The 24,105-nt window shown below is 45.2% G+C and overlaps 1 protein-coding gene and 1 long non-coding RNA gene across 2 annotated transcripts; one reads left to right on the top strand and one right to left on the bottom strand.

Annotated features, from left to right (window-relative positions):
* Window positions 1–1,071: 1,071 nt before the first annotated feature.
* Window positions 1,072–19,924, bottom strand: LOC116440453 (tRNA wybutosine-synthesizing protein 4-like). Its single transcript, XM_032101302.1, has 13 exons — window positions 19,430–19,924; window positions 17,619–17,700; window positions 17,128–17,308; window positions 14,649–14,805; window positions 14,025–14,214; window positions 13,513–13,620; window positions 11,402–11,492; window positions 9,024–9,281; window positions 6,765–6,995; window positions 5,679–5,776; window positions 3,781–3,968; window positions 3,445–3,580; window positions 1,072–1,497 (listed from the first exon to the last, which is right to left on the bottom strand). The coding sequence occupies exons 1-13, from the start codon at window positions 19,597–19,599 to the stop codon at window positions 1,330–1,332; spliced, it is 2,058 nt and encodes a 685-aa protein (XP_031957193.1). The 5' UTR covers window positions 19,600–19,924; the 3' UTR covers window positions 1,072–1,329.
* Window positions 19,925–20,898: 974 nt separating this feature from the next.
* Window positions 20,899–23,608, top strand: LOC116440465. Its single transcript, XR_004238591.1, has 2 exons — window positions 20,899–23,197; window positions 23,404–23,608. It is a non-coding gene; the product is annotated as an uncharacterized LOC116440465 (long non-coding RNA).
* The last annotated feature ends 497 nt before the right edge of the window (window positions 23,609–24,105 follow it).

The following is a 24,105-nucleotide window of genomic DNA, read 5'->3' as shown; positions in this document are numbered from 1 at the left end:
GCCCTGCTCAGGTGAGACCAAACCTGCAGTGCTGCCTCCAGCTCTGGGGTCCCAGCACAGGAAGGATGTGGGGCTGTTGGAGCCAGTCCAGAGGAGACCCCAAGATGATCAAAAGGATGGAGCATCACTATGCTATGAGGAAAGGCTGAAGATTGGGATTGTTCAGCCTGGAGAAGAGAAGCTTTGGTGTGACCTAACTGTGGCCTTGCAGGACTTGAAGGGAGCCAACAAGAAAGATGGAGAGAGGCTATTTACAAGGGCCTGGAGTGACAGGACAAGGGAGAACAGCTTCTCACTGAGACAAAACAGGTTTAGATCGGATATTGGGAAGAAATTCTTTCCTGTGAGGGTAGTGAGGCACTGGCACAGGTTGCCCCGAGAAGCTGTTGTTGCCCCATCCCTGGAAGTGTTCAAGGCCAGGTTGGATGGGGCTTGGAGAACCCTGATCTAGCGGTTTCCCTACCCATGGCAGGGGGTGGAACAGGATCATCTTTATGGTGCATTCCAACCCCAAACCACACTGCTCTTCACCTCTAAGGACTACTGCTGCCAGCTGCTTTTGAGGTACTTTATTTACAGAACACAAAGAGCTGTAAAAAAGCAAAGGCCAGTGAGGTGTTGTTCTGGGGTGACGTTATGAAGCTGCTTTATTCCTTACCCGTCCGCTCAGTGCCCAAGGACGCTGTTTCTTTACGATGGACCCGGGGGGCGGGGCCGGAGCCACGGGTCTCGGCAGGGCTCGGGAGGAGGTGTGCCGGGAGCACTGTGCTACTTTTTGGTTTCCTTTATGTCCCAGCTAGCTGGGAAAAGGTTCTGTGGAGTTTTTTTCTTGTTCTTTTTTCCCTTTCCTTCCCCTTGCCTCACTGCCTCCCTTCCCTCCTCGCTGGTCCGGGGAGCCCGCGGGGTGGCCCCAGCTGGTCCAAGCCCGGGTGTCTGTTCCCTCTCCGGGAATTTGTTGTATTTTGAGGGTTTGGGGTTTTTTTAACCCTGTTCTACCCTGTTTTGCGTGTGTGTTAATAAACAGTTTGTTTGGGTTTTTTTTTTTTCATTTTCACTTGCTGTGACCCACTTGTCTTATTGGTGGAGGAAAAGGGGAGGCCCTTTTCCCTTTGGAGGGGACACTCATTCCAGAGTGTTTTCTCCTGGAGGTTTGTCTCCAAAACCGAGACAGGTGTGAATCCCTTGCTGTAACTGTCCCTCCTGATCCCACCTTCACAAACGCATTCTGGATACAAAACCTTTGTGGAAACACTGTGCTGCTTTTGGACCTATAGTGAATAGATGTCTCCCCACAGCACAGTAGCATGGTTCAGCCCTGCTAGGTCCCACTCAGCAACTGATCAGGATGCTGCTGAGGCTCAGCGCGACAGGCTCTGGGTTCAAGTGTGTCCCAAAGGAGAAGCAGTTTCCACCACCACCAATAACCAACAACTCCTTCTCATTTGGCAGAAAGACACTGCTATGATTATGTAGCATTAATGGCCACTCCAGATGCTCCTGAAAAAGGAAAGGAGATGTTGAACATACAGGACTTCACATGGTCCACCGTACCACCCATGAATGTGGGCAAAACCAGATAGAGAATACAGGAACAAGTAACCCCTGAGGTGTACTGCTCTACTATACCCACCCACCAACTTGCAGTTCAGTGATTTTTTTTAATGAGAGAAAATGTCTTTGTACTCCCTGAATCTTAATGCTTTTCCTCCCAAGAAGGTAGCCAGTCACTTTTTGATTCAATGTAAATCTTTGGTATTCATGGCCTGTGGCGAGGAGTTCCACAGCTTACCTATGTAACTGGTAGGTTCAAAAGCCTAGAGAGTTTCACGTTAAGTCAAAACAAACAGCTCATAAGCAAAGGAAGATACCAATCAATCTGTATCCGCTTATTCAATGTAAACAAGAGAGTTATATTCTTTTAGATACAACTTCATTATCACTGCACCCATCCTCACTGCTGTCCAGCAAGGGCAGTCTATTTTATCTAAAGGATATGAGGCCACTTATAATTTCTGCTACAGACAATAATTGAAAACTAAGCTACAATTAAGCATGTTTCATGCTTTATACCCTCAGCAAAATGCTGCAAGGTCAACCAGATGCACACATCCACTATAAAAAACTGACCTGTCACAAATTCCAGTTTCACCAATGACAGGTTCAATGTATACAGTTATCAAAAGAATGTTGTTGCTTTACATAAAAGATAAATAAAAACTTGTCAAGCAACAGAAATGTTCTTATAGAATCACTGAATGGTTTGGGATGGAAGGACCTTAAAAAAGGCCACCTCACTCCACTCCCCTTGCCATGGGCAGGGACAACTTCCACTGGACCACACTGCTCCAAGCCCCATCTAACCTGGGCTTGAACATTTCTGTATGGGGCAGCCACAGCTTCTCTCGGCAGCCTTTGGCAGTGCCTCACCATACTCTTCATAAAAAATTCCTTCCATATACCTAGTTTGAAGCTACTGTCCTTTAGATGAAAACCATCACTCCTTGTCCTATCACACAGGCCCTGCTACAAAGTCTGTCCCTACCCTTCTTAAAAGCCCCCCTTTAAGTACTGAAAGAGGCTCTAAGGTCTCCGCAGAGCCCTCTCTCTCTCTTATGGCTGAACAACCCCAACTCTCTCAGTGCATCCTCACAGGAGATCAGCTCCAGCTCTCTGATGACCTTTGTGGCCCTTCTGTGGATTTACTCCAACAGATCCATGTCTTTCTTTTACTCCAGGTAGTATTACCTGAGATGAGAGCTACTCAGAGACGTAGACCAAGCTTTATCCAGAGTATGCCAAAACCTTGCTGTGTGACACCACCTGTATGACTGTTCTTCAGCGATTCATAGAAGAAAGCCACCAAATAGTTAAAAGTTGGAAGGGTTCTCCGAGCATCATCCAGTCCAACCACCCTGTTCAAAAGCAGGCTCAACTCAAGCAGGCTTATCAGTACCTTGCCCAGTCAGGTTTCAAATATCTCCAATAATGGAAACACGACAGCCTCTCTGAGCAATCTGGTTCAATCATCCTTACAGGAAGCTTTTATGTTACAGTGGAGTTTCCAGCATTTTCATGCTGTTTTTTTTTCTCATATTTCAGGCAGCAGCTATAGCACACTGCAGTTGCCACCAAGAAGTTCTCAATGAAATTATACCACAGACCTCCATAAACACTAACTTAGCCTCTGGTTTATCTATTCCCTTCCTCCACAGACATCCTGAAGTGACTATGCTTGCATCCATTTCAGTTCTGGTGCCCCTTGTCTGAAACAGAGCAGCTCCATGTGCTCCAGTCTTCTGCACATTCCATCTCTCCCTCTCTTAATGCTGCTATGTTCTCCGTGCTGGGTAAGAGCACTTTGGAATTAGATCCTTCTTCTATGTAAAGTTACCTCGTTCCTTCACAGGACACTGCTTACCCTGAAAGAAAACTTTCAGTACTTACCACATTAACCACATAGTCCAAGCAGAGACCAGTCATTAAGTCAATGACAGTGATGCCTGGCACAGAGGATGCATGAAACCATACTCCACCAACGAGCAGAAGCTTTCCTTCATGCACATGTGCAGTATGTGAATACCTATGAGTTCAAAATGAGATTGAACTCCATTAGCAAGGGAGGCTGGTAGACACAGGCTGAAGATTCTCTGCTGAATGCTCTGAGCAACCTGGTCTAGTTGAAGATGCCCCTATTCATGGCAGGAAGATTGGATCAGTTGGCCCTTAAGAGGTCGCTCCAAATCAAACTGTTTTATGATGCTATGAATGCCTTCTGCTTACCTTGGGACAAGAGGAGGGTGTGTCTCTATTGTCTGCCACTGAAAGCCATGTTCAAGCTCCCTCAGAAGGAAAACTGAACCCAAGGGCTGCTCAGCTGCTCCCAGACCTCCTGCGATCAGCACTCCTCCTTCCCAGCTGCAGGCACTGTGAGAGTGGCGGCTTTCTGGGACTGGACCCTCAACAGCAATCTAAAAAAAACACAAGGCTGAAGTTTGGCAAGCTAAGTGTCTGCTTAATGTCCAGGCTTTTAAATGACCTTTTCCTCTGTGATTGAGTTTTTTGACACCCAACCTTCTCCATATGTTCCTCTAGGGACCGCTAAGTGCTTCCATTTACACTACCTCTGGCCCTTAGTACATTTAATATAATCAGTCTTTAGAGGGTTTATTTCCACACATTTATTAGAGGTAACTTTATCTGTATTCTTGCATGCTGCTTTCTGCTCAAGACATACACCTGGGAACTACAAGTTTGTTTACAAACACGTAGACTAATGCAGTGACCAGCAAAGCTGGTGATCAGTTGTTCAAACCACAGAGTGGGATAAAAGCTCAACTGCCGGACTAAAATCCAGACAGAAAACCTTTAGTGCAAGCACTGAAGGAAAAAAAGTGCAATCAGGCATTAAAGGAATATCACAGCAAGTAAGTGGTAGAGTTTTGAGGCCACTTGGCCCATACCTTCCCCTAAAAGAAATGAAACTGTATCTGTTATCACCTGGATGGATGGATGTTTATATAATAGTTTCCAAAAGTCTGCAGTGACAAGAATTTCTCACCTCTTTAGGCAGTCTATTGCAGACTCAGCTAGCTTCAAGATCAATAGCTTTCCTTAGTGTCCCGTTGATTCCCTGTACTACTCAAAGTTAAAATGGAGAACAATTTTTGTCTTCTCTGCAACAGTATTTTAGATATTAGAAGATTTATTTCTATCTTGAACATTCTCCAGATTCAATAGCTAGAAGTCCTTCAAAACCTTCCCCTGTGAGGTATGTGGCCTGGTCACTCTTGCTGCATACCTCTATACAGCTGTATGGCACCCTGTCCACCTCTTTTTCAGCAATCAGCTTTGGGTATTTTACAGTAGTTCTGCTGAGATAAGGAACATTGTAGAAAATAAAAGAAGCAATTCATGTGTCTACCAGATAGCATTTCTGGGTACGTATCTGAAGACACAGTGTTGGCCTCCCACAACAGTGGGATATTGCTTACTCATGTTTAGCTTGTGACCTCCTGCAACTATGCATCTCTCATCCTATAACTGTGCTATGTACAAGGTTGGGCTCAAAGAGTTATAATAAATAGGGTTACATCAGACTGGTGGCCAGTAAGGAACCAAGGGAGTAAGTCCTCTTTAGCTCAATTTCCTTTTATGATACATTCAGCAATCTAGTTGACTGAGGCAAACCAGCAGATATGGAGGTGGTTTTGATTTTAGCAAAGCTTTTTATACTGTCTCTAACAGTATCGTTCTGTAAAAATGGCCAGCACACAGCTGGACAGGTCCATGATGGGAGAGGTGAAAGAACACAGAGGCAGTATGTTCTCAGTAGCATCCAGCAACAGGGCAAGAGGCAATGGGCACAAACTGACATAGAAAAAAAAATCCACTTAAACATAAAACCCCCTCATATTGTACTAACAGGGTGGTCAAGCACTGGAATAGGTTGTCCAAAGAGATTGTGGAGTCTCCATCTATGGAGATAATCCCACCTGGACAATATACTGAGCAACCTGCTCTAGTTAGACCTGTTTTAAGCAAGAGTGCTGGACTAATGACCTCCAGATGTCCCTTCCAACCTCCACTATTCTGTAGAGACTGTATTCTCCACAGAAGAATAAAAGGCTGGATGTTTAGAAGTCAGTTCTAACTCTAATCACCATGGAGTACATTCTCACCGCAGTGTAGGAGAGTTCTGGAGTGTGCAGGAAATACCAATCCCCGAGCACAGGCTCCAGAGCAGAGCGGCCACCATACACAAACAGGTACTGCTCACCTGTGGAAACAGACAACCAGGTTGTAAGAGAAGTTAGAATCTGGTATGTCACAAAAGCAAAAATTTCTGTTTGTATAGAAGGGAAGCTGACAAAAAGGGTGCAACAGTACTTTGGGTAGATGTCAAGGACATGCATTCACTGCACTATGCCCTGTCCTTTCACTGATTCAGGTAACACCAGTGTTGATCACTTTCTTCAGCTACAAAGCAGTATCAAGGCAAAAATAAGATGAAACAATACAGCCTGACGAAGACAAACCCCAATGTATTATTAACAAAATTTTATTTACCCATTTAGCATTTGCTTTTTTTGATATAAAATTCTGACTGGAAGCTACAGTGTTAATTAAAGACTGCTCCACAAATGGAAAGTGTGCTCCAGACTAGACTAACAACTGCTTAACAATTCCCTTCTGCTCCCCTTGGAGGGTTGCTTGCCAGCTGCAGGAATGGCAACCTTAGCTTTCAGCTCCTGAATGCCACTGCTTAAGTTTTTGCCCCTTACAACCAGAATCTTTTACTGGATCAACCTTCAGCTTGCTATTGCAGGACCTAATTCTAGAGCCGTTCACAACTACTGAGTGTTTGTCAATTGCTACTAGAAAAGTAACATTTCTTCTGAAGGACCTCTGGATAAAGAGCTAGGGATCCTACTCCCTAAAAAAATGTCCTTCAGAGAGAGCAAAACTTATTTCTGGCATGATCGAGTATGAAAAACTTCAGCCATAGATGATCTCCTAGAATCAGTCTTCCAGAACGGATTACAGCAGATTACAGCAGGTTTCAATCCTACTTGCCACTGGGGATGTAGATAGCGAAATTCAAAATTACCATATTTCAAGTGTCAAGAAGAGATCTCAAAGCCTCTTAATTTCTCTCCTACTGGCAGGCTTGAGGAGTGATCAGTATGAACTTCATGAAGTTCAACAAGGTCAAGTGCAAGATCCTGCATACCTACAGCCATTTCCACTCTTTCCAGGCTTTTTACCTTTAAATGTCATTTCAGTTGTGCTGTGTCTCCAACGTGAAGCTGCTGCTTCAGCAGCAGGCTGCAGACTTACAGGCTTCACTGAAACGTCATCTGGGTCTGAAGCATTACAAGTTTTGGGGAACTTTAGCCACAACATTCCCAAGCCTGCGCTCGATGGGGATGTTCGTCCTCCTACGACCAGGGCCAGAGTGTCTGAGAGACAAGACACAGTATGGTACAACCTCTCACCTGTGGAGATACAAAATGTCATGGTTCACATGGATGCTTTTTCCAAGAAATTTATAATAATTTTAGTTGGAAAAGACCCTTAAAGATTATCAAGTCCAACCATTCCTCCAGCACTCTCAAGGTCAAAACTACACCATGTCCCCAAGTGCCACTTTCACATGGCTTTTAAATCCTTCCAGGGATGTGGACTTCACCACTACCCTGGGTAGCCTGTGCCAGGCATGGACAACCCTTTACTTAGAGACATTTTTCTCAATATCCAACCTAAACCTCCCCTGGCATAGCTTGAAGCCATTTCCTCTTGTCCTGTCCTTTGTCCCCTGGGAGAAAAGGCCGACCTCCACCTGGCTACATACTCCTTTCAGGTAGTTGTAATGAGTGAGAAGCTTCCTCCTGAGCCTCTTTTTCTCCAGGTTGAGCCCTCCCCCCACCAGTTCCCTCAGCACTACTACAATGGGCTTACAGTAGTGGTGGATGAGGGAAGAGCAACAGATTTCATCTACCTGGACTTGTACAAAGCATTTGACACTATGCCACCCAGCAACCAGTCTCTAAACTGGAGAGACATGGATTTGACAGATGGACCATTCAGTGGATTAGGAATTGGCTGAATGGTCTCACTCAAAGAGCTGCAGTCACCAGCTCAGGGTCCAAGTGGAGACCAGTAATGAGTGCTGCTCTTCAGGTCTCCAGAGGGACCAGCACTATTTAATATCTTTGTAGGTGACACAGACAGTGGGATCGAGGGCACCCCCAGCACATTTGCCAATGACAAGGAGCTGTCTGGTGTGGTCATGCGCTGCAGGGAAAGGGAGGGGCATCCAGAGGGATCTGGACAGGAGAGGTGGGACTGTGCCAACCTCATGGAGTTCAGCAGGACCAAGGGCCAGGTCCTGCACCTAAACTGAGGCAATCCCAGCACAAATACAGACTGGTCAGAGAATCAAAAAGCAGCTCTGGGGAGAAGGACTTGGGGGCGTTTGTGGACAAGTTCAGTATGACTCAGCAGTACATGCTCACAGCACAAAAGTCAGCCATGTCCAAGGCTGCATCAAAAGACGGGTGGCCAGCACGTCGACGGAGATGATTCTCACCCTCTAAGCTGTTTTTCTGAGACCCCACCTGGAGTTCTGCATCCAGGTCTGGTGCCCCCAGCACAATAAAGACATGGAGCTGTTGGAAAAAGTTCAGTCTACTAGCTTGATCACAGGGCTGAAGCCCCTCTGTTCTGGAGCCAGGCTGAGAGAGTCTGGGCTGTCAGCCTGGAGAAGTAAAGGCTCCAGGGAGATCTCAGAGCCCCTTCCAGTGTCTAAAAGGGCTCCAAGAGAGCTGGAGAGGGACTTTGGAAAAGGGCCTGGAGTGACAGGACAAGGGGAACGGCTTCCCTCTGCCAGAGGGCAGGGTTAGATGGGATATTGGGAACAAATTCTTCTCTGTGAAGGTGGTGAGGCCCTGACACAGTTTGCCCAGAGAAGTGGCTGCCTCATCCCTGGAAGTGTTCTACACCACGCTCTGATAAACCTGGTCTACTGGAAGGTGTCCCTGTCCATGGCAGAGGATTGGAGTTAGAGGATCTTTAAAGTCCCTTCCAACCCAAACCATTTTATGATTCTATGACTCCAGCCCCTCAATGTCCCTCTTTCTGTGAGAGACCCAGAACTGGACAAGGCACTCGAGGTGTCTCTGCAGTGCCCAGCAGACAGGGACAATCACTGCCCTGGGCCTGTGGCCACACTAGACTGGTAGCAGCCAGGGGCCATTTGCCTTCTTGCCCACCTGGGCTCATGTTCAGCCACTGTCAAACAGAACCCCCAGGTCCTTTTCCAGCTTTCCAGTCACTCTGCCCCCAGCCTGGGGCGCTGCATGGAGCTGTGGTGACCAAAGGGCAGGATCCAGCATTTAGCAACCAGAACCTTCAGATCTCTGTGACTGCCAGCATCACTGTGCCATGACATCACTTTTTCACTAGACTTTCCTTCACTTTTAGCACAAAGATACCTTGTACTTGCCATCAGTATGGGAACTCACCCCATCTTTTATCAGGAATATTCTGTGTCACACAGACAGCTTTCCAGTAGCCTGCAAGCTTACTCAGCACATGGAAATTTCTCATGCGGCAGTGTTGTCCATTCTCCTCCCCAAAGCCTCCCGTGGTAAGAATCACGCCGGGTTTTATAAGAACGGAGTGGTGACCGTAACGTCTCAGGCCAGGACTTCCTGAGAGCCTTGCACATACTGCTGCAGGGACACTCCCAGCCATCCCAACAGGACCAGCATGACGAGGAACTGTAAGCCAAAGAGAAACAAAGAACTTATGCACAAATACAAACCAAGGACTACATTTTAAGTAAGAGATTAAGCACGCCATCTTTTCAAGATGACCATTCATCTTTTCAAGAAGAAAAAAACTGAGAAGTAAGTTGACAGTGCACACAGATAATCTGAAATGCCCTAGAAATCAGGATGTAATGGTTAAAACTACTACTTTACCAACTGTAACTTCTACCCTGCTCACTCAGCTCCTGGCAATTCTGAGACTGCTTTCATGAGGTGGACCTAAGACTGGCCAAGAGACTGCAGTGTCCTAAACTGCTGCAGCAAGATATAAACCACTGCACTACCTTCAAAAGGACCACCTGTCTGATTAAGACCATATCTGGCTACACAAACAACACAGAACAGCAGAAAAAGGAGAAACACCTGGAAGCTGATTTCAAAGTTTCTTGCCAGACTTTGATCCTATCTTCACAGACGCACTGAAATAACATTCTGAAGCATGATAAATAATCTGTTAATTCGAATGGTCCTACTATAGGACAGTATTTCCAGTTATCTAAATATTTTCTCTCTAAATATTGTATCTCTTAGCATGAAACAAACTTTTAGCACAGGACTCTGGCTCACCTATACACTGTACACATTGTTTTCTTTTAATCAGTTTGGAATCTGCGCCTTCTGTTTAAATCAAGGTCTTTATTCTTGTGTTGTAAGAGATGATGAGGTGCAGGAGGAGCAGCTTGCAGTCCATTTTCTGTATGCCATAATCAGAAAAATTTCCTGTACTGATCGTTGCTTTGTACAAGACCCTACTTTATCATTTGATGAAGTAAGAAATTTCATCTCTTTGGGCTTAAATGCCTTTTTACAGACTGATCATTTAAAGACGGAGGAGTTTTTTCATGTCACAAAATATACTTACCACGATTTCTTTGGAAGATTTAGTACTTGCACTCTCTTGAACTGGGACCCAAGTCCGTCTGAGAGGATAACTGGGGCATTTATTGCTATTAGAGACATACATTTTGCATTCCCAGTAAAAAATATCTAAGCATGGACAATTTACCAGACTTTGAAGGCTTTTGCTATCAGTTTTGAATACAACAGAGACAGCAGCAGAAAGACCCTATTCCTGTCTCTAACGAATCAAATGTCTTCACTGTAATAAAAACCATGAAGCAAATGTCAGATTGTTTTTCTTAATTTAAGGATAGATACTACGCCTTTAGGAGCCTTCAAGGATTTAACTTAAGGACCAGCAGCAATCACACAGTACATTAAACCACACCCGCATTCATTTAGCTTCAATTTCACTACATTTTCAAATGCAGCTGAGACACAACACATGGATTCAATGGCCATCCCGCCCTATCCTTTTTCAGCTGCTTTTCTTGCTCCCTAGAACACAGATTTCAACTTTCTCTTGAAGCTAGAACTACTTGTGGTGCTGTACTGTGAAGACTAGTGGTATAAAACAGGTTATAAATAACCTTCTGCTTTCTATGCTGAAAAAGGAAACAAACAGACAAAACCAGGAATTTCTTGGACTGCTACTGCCACCAAATAATTTTTATCTCAGAAACACAATCTTGGTTTTGCCTTTTCCCCAGCTGTACCACTTTTCTCCCATCTAAAAGAAGTGACATACAGATTTAAATACTACAGGTGCAATTGCACCCACAAGGGATAACAAAGCAAAGCACAGCTTCATGACAGACTTCCGAGTGGTCTGCTGGACAGGGCAGTAAAGAAAACAGAACAACCTTTTTGGAGCTGGAAGGAGAGAGTGGTTCAGAGAGCCATGTACGGAGGCAACCAGGAATAAATTTGAAAGGGAGATCCCAAAAACAGGAGGGTAGGCTGGCATTGCAGCCATGCACTGGAGGAGCTCATGTATGAAAAAATGACAAGCTGTTCAGACTGGGAGGTTCAATAAACTGAAAGAATGGAAGTGATCAGAACCACAGCTCTGGCCTTGCTTTAGACAGCAGAACCATTGTGGAGGAGTGAAGAAAGCTACCAGACAGCAGCACCCCATCCGCCCCTCCCAGGGTTTCAATGTCTCCTAAAACCTCTCAGAGAAGCCTGCATGAGATAAAAGAACACTGTGAAAACTACTTGGTGTGTACCTGTCATACTGGGTAACAACGGAGTCCAGGAAGGTTCCATCCCCTTTGATGCAGCCAACACAAAGTAATGAGAACATTTCAGATGCCATTCCTGTAGCAAGCCCAAAGGAAAAAACAAATAAACAAACAAACAAACCAAGAAAGGAAGACCCAAACAAAAAAACAATCCCCCTCAAAATCTAAGAGCAAACAGCAGAAACAGCCAGGGTGACCAAATCAAATACCAACCCAGCCTAGCACTGTTTCCAGCAATGGTCAAAATCAGAGGGGTGAATCAGAGAAAGAACAGGTGGGTAAACACCTTGCTCACTCCACCTTTCAAAAATTTACAGCCCAGGGATCTTCAAGAAGTTTTGTATTGTGTCTTTGTATTGAACAATCCTTGATGGATTTTTCATCCATGAACCTATCCAGTTGCTCTTTGAACTCACAAAAACTTTTAATGTGTCCAACATGCATCCCATAGCTTAACTATATGTTGCATGCGAAGGTTTTTCTTTTTGGAATCAACTTCCCTTTATGCTTCTCAGTTCTGATCACAAAAAAGAGTGAGATCTTTATACCAGAGGGATTAAGGTTTCTTAAACTTCATGGAATATAAGTGATTCCAAAGAAATCACAAATGTTCAGAGGTGCAACATGGTCCGTGCTGGACAATAATACATAATTTTCAGTCTGGCCTTGGAATCATTCTGAGGCAGAAGCACAAGCAAAAGGAACGTACAGGAAGCCAGTAGCAACGAGAGTTCACCCTGGCGTTTATGGACGTTAGGGAATTGAGTGTGTTCATTCCCATGCTAGGATATACTCAGCCAACTATGTGATTAGCAAGCATAAACACGAATTTAGGCACAAGAACTCATGTTATCAGCTTCACTGCCCCAACCCATATTAGAAGTAAAAAGCATCTTTTGAAAAGTGACATCCACAAATTAATGTAAATACTGAAAATGGAAGAATCCACTATTAGTCCCTAAGCAAATTACTCTAAAAATTGGTCTCCCTCCACACTGGGTGTCTATTTTACATTTCTTATCTAATTTGACCAAGCTTGTTTCCAATAAGACCTGGACCTTACTTAATCTTTCTCTCAGAGGCTAATTGTAGAGCTCTCTGTTATCACATCGTTTACTCCTGTGCACATTTCCAGCTCGGACTCACGCACATTAACCTCCTCTGTCTTCACCAAGTCTTTACCTTCTCACTATATGAGCAATGGCCTACAACAATTCTACCAGACATTTCTAAACCACTTAGCAAATCTGCCAGCACTTTCAGTCATCACTTTTGCATTCATATAGCAGAGCAGCTCCTACCATGTTGGCAAAATAAATTCAAGCACATTAAATTGTTTTCATACTATAGCTATTAGATTTCTAGAATTATAAACAGAGAACCATAAAATCAAACGGGAAACTTCTAGTAAGTATTCCACAGGATATTTAGCTCAAAGTTACTCACTATCTTGCACTTATCTTCACTTTTAGACTTCAAATAGTTGGAAATGTTGCCAGCAGTTAACATAAAAATGGCAAAGAATAGAGTCATAGTTGAATTTCAATCATTAATACAGGAATGGCTGTATAAAGTCAGACAAAAAAAAAATCAGAAATTAGTAACCTGTATCCAACAGTGACAAACAATGGAGTAGTCTATGGAAATGGAAGAGAGCAGGACAAGTGCATTTGCTTTCCCCAGGAATGCTCTCAACCAACTGCAGTCAGGAGCAGCACATCAGGAGTATATTTATGTATTCAGTAATCCTTAATGGATTTCTCTTTCATTAAAGTAATTGTCCCTTGAATCCATGCCAACTTTTACCATGTACAACTTCTTTTATACTACCAAGTAGTTTGCTATGACAAGCCTGTCTCCTTGAGAGACTGGAAGGAACATGCAGCTTTTCTAAGATCAAGGAGAGACTTCTTCCCATGCTGCTTCACCAGGAGCTCCCCATGGCCTCTGTGTAAACTAAGCTGATCCAAGGTCCTTTCTGCCTCCATGAATACATGTGCCTCAGCAGCTCTGTACAGAATTGCAACTATAAGAAATTGCGGGTACCTTATGATATCAAAGCCAGGTCCCTGATCTTCAGAATAAAGGAGGGTTACCTCATACTCATCAAAAGGCTCCAGAGTCTGCACTCTTTGCTGCTCATCTTCTGGAATACAACAGGTGAAAAACTCATTCATATCCATGACACTGCAGTCAGTCCAGCCCTAAAAGACAAATCCCTCAAAGTCATCACCTCTGGAAAGATAGAAACTCACTTCCCACAGGAAAACAAAGACCCTAAATTAAACACCTGCATAAGCCACTAAGACTGTCTAGATAAAGCAAGAGCAGCCCAAAAACTGGTGAAAATAGATCTCTCATCTGTAAAGTTCTTAAAAACTTAATTTAGTGCATCAAAAGTCACAGAGGAACCCATTAAGCCCACATGAGACAGTAGGGTGCAAGCCAATTGGAAGCACCTTCTAATGATGAGTCATGCTACCAGAAAAGGCAGTACCTCAGCCCTGTTTGCTTCAGGCTTCAGCCCATAACTGACCAAACACTTGGTGTTCCAATCTTCCTCAGATGAATCATGCTTCATGCATGCCCTTGAGCTGCAGGTGCATACCTTTCCCAGAAAGCGCCTCTGCTGTGCCTCACAGTCAGGGTACTGTGCCAGGGAGCGCAGCGCACAGTTCAGCTGGCTGAAATGCTGCTGCATGACACATCCAAAAGGGTCCTCTGGGTGCACCTGCTCATACACCAGGAAGCATGCCTGAGGGAAATGCTCTGCTGCCCACTGAATCAAGGCATCTGACCTGTGGGAGATTGTGCATAAGAAATTAAATTGAGGGCACACCCATCACAGGACAGATGCAGTGTATCTTCCTGCAACACCATAAAGGTGCTATTAAGGCATTCTGACAAGTGGCAATACACAAATGAGAGTGCTGTGCTGGGCACTCATGAACGTCTCCTCCCCATCTGCACACACAATCCAGGTCATGAGAAGAACAAAAACCTTAAAATTGCTCATTTCAGATTTTCCTTCTTTTTTTCCTTCCTTTTAGGCTATCGTGTGGACATCAATTACATCATCATAATGATGATGTAAGGAGCTATTTGGGACTCCACAGAATTCCCAAGGCTTTAGTTTCAAGAGAACACATCTCCCAGCCCAAGGTGATGTACTCAGAAAGAAGCTCGTTGTTTTCCCTTTACCACCTGGGTAAGAGAGGAGAATCCAGCTGACCTGGTGTTCTCCATGTAGGTGAGCACCACCTCTGCGATGAAGAGGGTAGGGATTTCATTGTTCAGTCCCGCTTCCTCCAGGGTTCTCTCCAGCTCAGACAGCTCTGATAAATCCACTCCCAGTAATTTATAATCCTCTCCAGAAAAGGTAATGGCTCCTGGGAGACAAAAATGATACAACCTCACTATGGTGCTGCTGCAATACTGAGACCAAAAGGGACGAACATGAAAATCAAACCCACAGGCAATCACTCACAAGGCTACATCCATCAACTATATTTCTCTGAAACAGGTACAAGAAAATCCCCATCATTAAATAACCCATGAACGGATAGTGCTATGTGATCCATTAACTGCAAATCTAAAACTCCATTACTCCTAATGCAAATTTCACCTACAGATTTCTCATAGAATTACGAAAAATAATATAATTCTCATAGAACTACACTTACTATAACAAGAAAACTTTATTATATTTACTTTAAGAGAATTTTTTAGAACCACTGTAATTCAAAATCAAACCTAAAGGGCTCTCATTTATACACCTTTCACTTTAGGCTAAGAAAGCACCCTTGCTTTGGTATAATTTCAATGGTTTCCCTCACAATCAGAAAACTGTTCTCAGGTTTCTTAGGCTTGGTTTGTTTGTTAAACAGATTTCATTTCTGTATAATGGTACTGAGTCCTGAAACTGCACATGCTAGCTCTTGGCAAACACCAGGACCTGACTCACAGATCACCATCCTCAGAAATAAGTTCCAGTTTATGATCTGTAAGTATTATTATACCTCTGTACCCCATCAGAATATGGTAAGCTATGGCCTGTTGACCTTTTCAGCCAAAACCACATCATTAACAAAGCAAACTGTAAAGTACCTTTAGAAATCACCTACTCTGTCTCTGCAACCCAACAACTGTATCTGTCCTGAGGACAGTTAACCTACACTGTTCTCAAAGTACACTTCTGGAGCCAAAAAACGGCCTTTTGCAGAAGCCCATCAGAGTGTTCCCTTCTACTCTCTTCTAACTTGTCCATCCATTCCTTCCTGACCTCTGGACACAGGGAATAGGGTAATTCCAACTATCCGACACCTTCCCTTGAGTACTTGAAGATTCTTGGTATGGACAGAGTTCCTTGCCACAGGTCTCTGCCAATATTAAAAATGTGAATGGATTTAGGAAGAACATGAAAAAGTTCATGGAAGAGCTACTCACTAAGACCTGGAAGTCAGGAACTCACACTCTATAGCTGTCTTCCATCTGTCTTTAAATTGATTAATACCATCTAAATGCTGTGGTTTACATATGTCCCTACTGCATTTCATTCCATGTTTTCCAGACCATCTGTGTACTACGTCAAACTCCTACTCTCATTCATCTTATTGCAAGTCCCCATGTTTCCTGCAGGTTTATGACATTTCACCTTCTACAGCATTATCATCTAGAGCATTACAGGAAATCCTGGAGGAAAACAGATGCAGGAGAAACCTCTAGTGATCCTTTACATTCCTCCTTTTGCCCCTTAGCATTCCTAGATACTTTACATTCCTCCTTTTGCCCCTTAGCATTCAGCTTGCACAATATTCTGCAGTAGTTTCACAAGGCTCATTTTCTCCTGCCTTGGAGGGCAAAAAAAAAGTCAGGAAACAGAATGACTAATGTTTTACTACAGTCAAGATACTTAAGAGTCGAACCTTCTCTCTTACCCATCAAGGCCATAAATCATTGTATAATTTAGGGTGAAAGGGACATTTGAAAGTAATCTCGTACAAATACTTCCTCATGGCAATTATCTGTATCAGGTTGCTCAAAGCTTTGTCCAGTCAAGCTCTATCTCCAAGGCTGAAGATTCCATCTGCTTTCTAGGCAATCTGTTCCCATTTTTAACTACTCATGTGGTGCAATCTCCTCCCCAACATTTTCATTATACATCACCGGAATTTCCTTTTTTTTTTTTGCAACTTTCAACCATTGTCCCTTGACTATTTGTTTTATGCCTTCAAGAAAAGTGTGGCTCTGTCTTTTCTAACCTCTCCCAATAGGTAAGCTGAAGACTGCTGTTAAGACTCACCTCCCTCCCAAACTCCTCCCCATAAGGCTGAACAAACCCAGTTCTCTCAGCCTCCCCCTCCTATATCACCTGCTCCATCACTTCATCATCCTCATCACCTCCCACTGGACATGCTACAGTTTGCCACTGTTTTTGGACCAGTGAACTCAAAGCTGGACACACCCTTTCAGAATTTGTAACAGAAAAAACCTGACTTTGGTTTGGTATAATCAGCTCCTGACAAATCCTGGCTTCTTGTTATCTCCCAATGCTTACAAATGATTTGTTTCAACTTTTTCATAAAATGAACGTGCTTTTTATCTACAATTTCATAGTCCCCCTACTATAATCTGTCACTTTTTGAAGGCTAAAGCTATGTTTACTTCTTCTAAACATTTTGCACAAAAGAAATCTTCCATGAATGCCATACCTAATCCTTCCCCTCCAGTGTCTCCCACCAGTGCTGACAACTCTTTCATTCTTTTGATCAGAGTGGCTTTTTGGCATGCCACATTTGGGAAGTCTACCTCATATACCACAGTGTGGCGCAGAAGACCCACATCCTTCAAACGGAAGTATAAGGAATCAAAACCAGCACCTAAAGATAGGATCTGCAGAGAAAGCATCAGAAAAAGTTATACTCAACTCTAGCAGCATCTTGAGTATCTAGGTGCGAAAAATATTAAATATCATCTGTAGAGTGACAAAATCAGGCAACCTCCTGCAAGAGGCAGAGGATATTGCCCCCTCCCAGATACTTCTGCCAAAGTGACACATGGACAGCCACAGTACTGACAGTCAGATTTCTGTGCCCTGATGGGAATGGATCTGAACAGATGCCAGTGCGAGTTACTGCCCAGATGCCAGAAAGACTTTACACACATTTAGTGGGAAATGCCAGTAGCCCCAGATAAAATGCACCTGTGTCCTGGGTAGGCTTTGTGTCTTCAGCAGGAAGTCCTGAACACAGTGATCTACAGCACGGGCACGGATGTAATAACCCCTGTAGGAACAAATTCAGTTGTAATCACTGTCCAGGGACTCGATTTCTCCAGCACTGGCAACTTTCATTTAAAAAAAATAAAGATCTTTTTCTCTCAGCTTCTACCCAACAACTCCCTGTTTATAGACCTGCACTGGGAGATGATTTTGTCATCTCTAGAGCTTGCTAATAAATACAGATCTCCTGCACTCAGTGCGCACATTACCCATCAGGACTATGGGTAACCCAGAGAAAATGTGCAGATATCCTAGCTGGACCTGTTCTGTTTTGCATAAGTAAATATTTGCTGACTGAAAATGTATGAATCCAGACAGCGAGGATGCTCCCCTACAATGCAGATGGTTGATACCTGAGTTCCTGCCCCAAATCATATGCTGCAACAACAGAATTAATGAGTGTGTGCTAATGTAGCGAGAAGGGAAGAAAAAAGGGAAGAAAAGCAAAGTTAGGAGAGGAATTCCGTTCTTTGGTTTTTGAATGAACAGAACTAAGTCAGTCTAACTCCTGGAAAGCATTTACCATTTCCACAGTCTGGCATGGATTGCTGCCTCTTGTTTCTTGGCATTCTCTTTCAGTTAGTTTCATCCTATATCCACCTGGCTATATCCCAGCTCCTATCACCCCTTTAACAAGCATGTTATCATCTTCATGCCTCATGGGGACAAAGTTTTCACCTGACAGTCTAAGATGTCCCAAAATTGATGACAGTGTTGATAAATGCAATACACAACCCTCCCTGTGAATTCAGCTTGGCATGCCAATGTTGTGTGACAAGCCAATGCAGGTTTCCTGATGAGCCACACTCATCTTCATAGGCCTGCAAGCTTCTGCTTGAACACCACTGTTTGATTTTCCCCTGAATGCAACTCCTTTGGCAATTCACAGTCATTTGGATTGCATTAAACTAGTCACCTCGAATTATGTAAATTCCAAAACGACATCAGCCTAGAGCCCTCTGCAAACACACATTAAAACATGCTTGTGTCATACAAAGCTCTGGAGAAGTCCTCCTGGTCAGACACCACTGATTCAAAACATATTGCTTCCCAGAGCCACCAAATACCTTATGGAAATTGTAACATTCTGGGGAATTAATGAAAAAACTATCGATGTTATTACATTAACAGTATGTTTTCAAATATTAATTAGTTTTCAGCAGCATTAGACACTGAAGTTAGGAACCAGTCTGGTGGCACATTTTACTCAGGACAAAGCATTCAGTTTTGGTCCAGAAGTCATGTAACATTATACTAACAGCCTAACAAGGTTACACGACTGTGAGACAGTGCACTGCACGTTGCCATTCTGCCACTCTGTGTAGTTTGCTTAAAATATGTTTGAGAATCTGTGCCTTGCACAACTGACAGCTCTGAGCATGGGGATTTGTGGTGGAAGGAACCTTAAGCTACTCTCGTTCCACCCCTCTGCCATGGGTGCTCCAAGCACCACGTTGCTCCAAGCCTCGTCAAACCTGGCCTTGGAAACTTCCAAAGATGAAGCAGCCACAACTTCTCTGGGCAACCCGAGAGCCACGGCCTCGCCACCCTCACAGGGAAGATCTCCTTCCTAATACGTAACCTAAACCTACTCTCTTTCAGCTTGAAGCCATTCCTCCCCCTGTCCTGTCACTCCTGGCCCCCCGCAGTCCGAGATACCCTCCCACGCCCCCCGGGCACCGGGGCTCAGCAGCCGGAGCAGCGAAAGGTCCGGCGCAGTGCCTGCTCCTCACCGGTGGATAAGCGGCGCTCGCCGCCGCCGCCGCCGCCCCGCCAGAAGCCGCAGGAACCGGTCCTGGATGTAGCCCCGCGCTGCCGCCGAGCACTTGCTGACGGCGCTGCTGCCGCCAGTGCCCTGGATCTGCCGGGACAATGACACGGCGCTGCCGCTTCCGACCAACATCGTGTCCCGAGAAGTGCACAGGGCGCCCGGCGCGGGAGGGCGGGGCCGGGCAGCGCCAAGAGGGCTCCGAGGGGAGGGGACGGCAGTGCCCGCCGCCGTCGAATCCCCCTCCGTCCCAGTCTCCGCTTCCCCTCGCTCTCCAAAGCAGCTGGGCCGAGGCTTCCCGGGCCGTTCCCCGCGCACTTGGGGCCCGGGATTCGCTCACAGTCCGGGGTTCGCTCACGGCTCAGGGGTCACTCACGGCCCGGGGGTCACTCGCGGTGCCGACGGCCCATCCCGCGCACGCCGCGCCGACCGGAAGTGGGAGCCCCGCGCCGGACGCAGAGCGCGCCGAGCGCGCCGAGCGCGCGCCCCCTCGCGGGCCTGCCCCGCCACTGCCGGCGCCGCCGCGGGAGCCTCGAGCGCAGCCGCCCGTCGGGAGCGCCACGGAGGGGAGGAGGAGGAGGAGGAGGGGGAGGAGGAGGAGGAGGAGGAGGAGCCGCCCGTCGGGAGCCTCACGGAGGGGAGGAGGAGGAGCCGCCCGTCGGGAGCCGCCCGTCGGGGAGGAGGAGGAGGAGCCGCCCGTCGGGAGCGCCCGGAGCGCGGCGGCGGCCCCGGCGGGGGGAGCGGGCTCAGGGCTCTGTCCCGGGGTGCGCTGTTCCGTACAGCGCTCCGTGCGGGGCTCTGTGCTCTTTAGGACTTTTACTGGGAGTTATAGAGGAGCCGTGGTAGTCTGAGCTATGTGAGATGCCATGGGTGTTGCACGTGCTGTTCTATTCAGTGTCGCTACACATCCTGCAATCCACAAATTAGTGTATTTCACTTTAAGTTACAATCTCAGAATGTCAGTTTTAAAGAGAATGGTCAGTATGTATATTTATAAGTGGGACTATAAAGCTCAGTCCTCAGCCCAGTGCTCTACTTAACAACCACATGAAAGTGTTTCTCTGACCTGTATTTTATTAGTGTTGCCTTCCAGGTGATTCCTGGCAGATTCTGAGGTAGCCAGCACAGCGACCACAGTTACAGCACGGGATGCAGAACAATACGGGAGCTCCCGTATTTCTGTTTGTATTCAAGATGTATGTTCAGCTTCTGCAGGCATGAAGGCTTCCCTTTGTTTCAAGTTCCCTTTTCTTAACTGTTCATCATTTTGTTGATCTTGTCGTAGTTCTGGGATCTGGAAATTTTATTTTGCTTTAGTTGCAGGTTAAAACTTACAGGGAATGCTAGCCTGCCCTGCTGGCCCTTCAGAACCTGCGGGATTTCCAATTACACTGGCAGCCTGAAAGTTGTGGTGGAATAAATGCATGGCAGCAAGTTGGGGAATGGCCACTGAGGTCAGTGCCTCCGGCCATCCCAGGAAGTCCTTTCAGTCATATGTTTCTATATCCATAACAATCTTCTCTGCAAACTCTGAGATGACACTGAAACATGAACTGGGCATCTTGGCTTTAATACAGACCCAAATTGTTTTGAGGGGGTAGGGGCAGAGCAGGCTGGGAGGTTACTTTCCTGTCCTTAGTACAAGGTACCACATTTGCACTCCAGGAAGGGAGTGGAGGTCAGATTTCCAGGGTAAAGGATGAGAAGGCAGTGTGCAGCCCTTCTTGGGTCTGTGAGCGTCTGATCCTTAGCTGTCACAGATACAAAATCCTGTAATCGCTCACAACTTCAGCAGGCTTTCATGTGAAAGCAGATGGGATTTTCTATGTCCTTCTCAGTTTGGAAGGGTGTTTTGGAGCCTGATTGCTGTCACAGCTAGAAATCTCCTCCAGATTTCTTGTTGTATGTCCCACTCCTCTAAGGATTCCCCAGGGCTCCACGTGACATTCAAAGCATGTGAGGAATGTGCAGCTCACCCCAAATAACAGAAAACACGTAGCAGAGCAGCACGGGGGCCCCATGCCTCTCCCACCCGCACTGGGTTGAGAGGGGGAGGTACGTAATGAAAAGCACTTGCTGCAGCAGCTATCTATAGTCCGTTGCGTTTGGGAGGGGGCCCTGCCTGCCTGACCTCAGAGTTGACGTTAGAGAACCCCAAATGAGGAACAGGGAGTGCTCCAGAGAGAGGTACAGCCAGGCTACCCAGCCTGGGAGGGGACACACCAGCACCACTGAAGGAGGGAGAGGGGAGATACAGTGGGAGGTATTGTCCCCATAGATGGGTACTGTGTATCCACAGGATTAAGACTCTTCAGTTCCAGGTGAACCAAGGAAGTCTGAGTCTCTCTGTGGGCTGACTCACCAACACAAGATGGGTGCTTCTGATCATCTGTAAGCATTTTCCCTTAGGTGTTCTGCTTTCTTAACCACTTGGGTGCAAGCTGAAGGTTATCAGTGATTATCAGCATGGTGTCTGTATCAACTTGCACCTGGGAAGCAGCTGCAGATCTGTATTTTGCTAAGCAGAAGGGCTGTGCCTTGAAAAGATTGCTACCTAAAATACTTGGTTCTAGCATTACCGATACTGTCCTGTTGCTCCCCGTTACTGCAAGAGTAGAGGGCTGGATTCATCTGCCATTCTAGGACAATGTAGTAAGAATTTGATCTGGGAGAACATATGGTTTGAGCCTCAGATCTCAATCATTGTATTGTAACGTAATATCACAGAGAGGCCTCAGTGATAGGGCAAGACCTTGTCAGGCGAAGGACGGTGCAGGAAAATACAAACAACACAACTCGTAAGTTATGTGCCTGTAAGCCGTGAGTGTACAACATAAATACTGCACAAAATACCTCTGTGTCATCAAAAAGGCTGTGATTAGTAAGATACAGTCACAGGATCACAGGATAGTTTAGGTTAGAGGAGACTTTTAAGGACCATCTAGTCCACCCCTCTGCCATGGGCAAGGACATCTTTCACTAGACCCAGTTGCTTAAAACCCCATCCAACCTGGCCTTGATCACTGAATGCAATCACAGGAACCTGGTCACGGGAGACTTGCTTCCTGGTAATTGTTAAGAATGTAAACATCTCCTAAAAACACCATTACTGTCAAAGAAAATACTGTGATTTTCTCATTCTTTGATGTTCATTGGACTCTTATCTCCATCAAAAAGAGTGATGGAAAGGAATTTTAGAAGATATCCTTAGATATAATGGCAGTCATGTCAGAAGTGGAGAGAAGAAACAATCATCCTCTGTCTTGTCACAGAAGTTAGGAAGTGCAGGAAACAGTTGTGAGGACTTTCAAAAGTGGTTTCTTTTATTGCCTTGTGGAGACTGCAGTAGAGAAGGGGGAAGGGAGATATGGATGTGCTAAAATACTAGCCTGGAGGGATAAGTTCTGCAATGGTATTATAATGGACGTAGATTTGTGAATCAACAGTTGAGGAGATGTAGCAAACAAGAATGTTGAAAGTGGGGTTTTTGTTCTTTTGTTTTGCAGAGAACTTGGACTAGAGGATCTGGGGGAAGTACCAGTGTGCTGATATTTGTAGGATGAAAATGACATGTCTTGTGAAATTGTTCGATACTACAGTATCAGCTCTGGACAGAATAGTGGAAGGGTTGGCCACACGTTGTCAGAGGGAATGATGACTGCCATTAACTCTACAGCCAACGTACATTTTTGAGAAATGTAATTTATGCCTATTTGAAATACCACCAGTGGAGGTATGTTGATATCCCAGGATATTTTGCTTCCCTGTTTTATTTTTACACTATATTGTGGTCTTTTAAAATCTATGTGTTAATAATTTAGAACTTCTTAAAAGTTGTGTTATCCTTTTCATGTCAAAGGACAAGAGCTTGACTTTAGGCACTGCTAGAATCAGCAGTTTTGGAAAAATTACTAGAACTTTGATGTCTTCTCCTTGCAGGAGGACACTCATAAGCTCCATATCAAGGGATGCCGACCTCCACCTGCCTTCCATTTGCTCAGTGGGAGCACTCTTCATCTCCTCACCTACCCCAGAGCTCCTGTGCTGCCTGCTGCTTTCCCTATTTTAAGGACACATTACCAAATGTATCTGTTACATTTACATTCAGTGATTCTCTGCGTTTTGTGAATAAACATGGATTGTATTCGTGGCGTGGTACTCCTGATAAACTGACACTGCATGTGCTGCTATGTTACATGTGCTGTTCAGAGACCTTGAAACACTGCCTCAATTTACTTTTGCTCTCTGAGCAGGCCGAGCTCCAGTTTGAGTTATTGTACAGTGTAGATTTTTTTCAGAGAGTTACGAGCAAGACAGGAGCCTTTAACTTCCTCTGAGGGAAGTTAAAGTTCCAAAAGTAACCTTTATGCCTGTGTTTAGGGACCTGGTGTTTGGGGTGCTGTTCCTGCAGCTGCTTTGATCAGCAGACTCGAGCCTCTCAGAGCTCCATTTGTATTTGAGACGTAAAGACCTTGCCTTGTTCTTCTCTTCAAATGTACAAATTACACACTATTTCACAGTTTCTTTGGTGACTTGAAAGCTTTCAAAAATCTGGCTGTTATATTGTTTCCTCCTCACCTCTGTCTCAATTCCCTGTAAAATGGGGATGAGACCAAATTTCATACCTCCAAGGGAAAAAGC

This window comes from Corvus moneduloides, chromosome 2 (assembly GCF_009650955.1).
Source record: "Corvus moneduloides isolate bCorMon1 chromosome 2, bCorMon1.pri, whole genome shotgun sequence".
NCBI lineage: Eukaryota > Metazoa > Chordata > Aves > Passeriformes > Corvidae > Corvus > Corvus moneduloides.
This window is presented reverse-complemented; position numbering and strand designations above follow the sequence as displayed.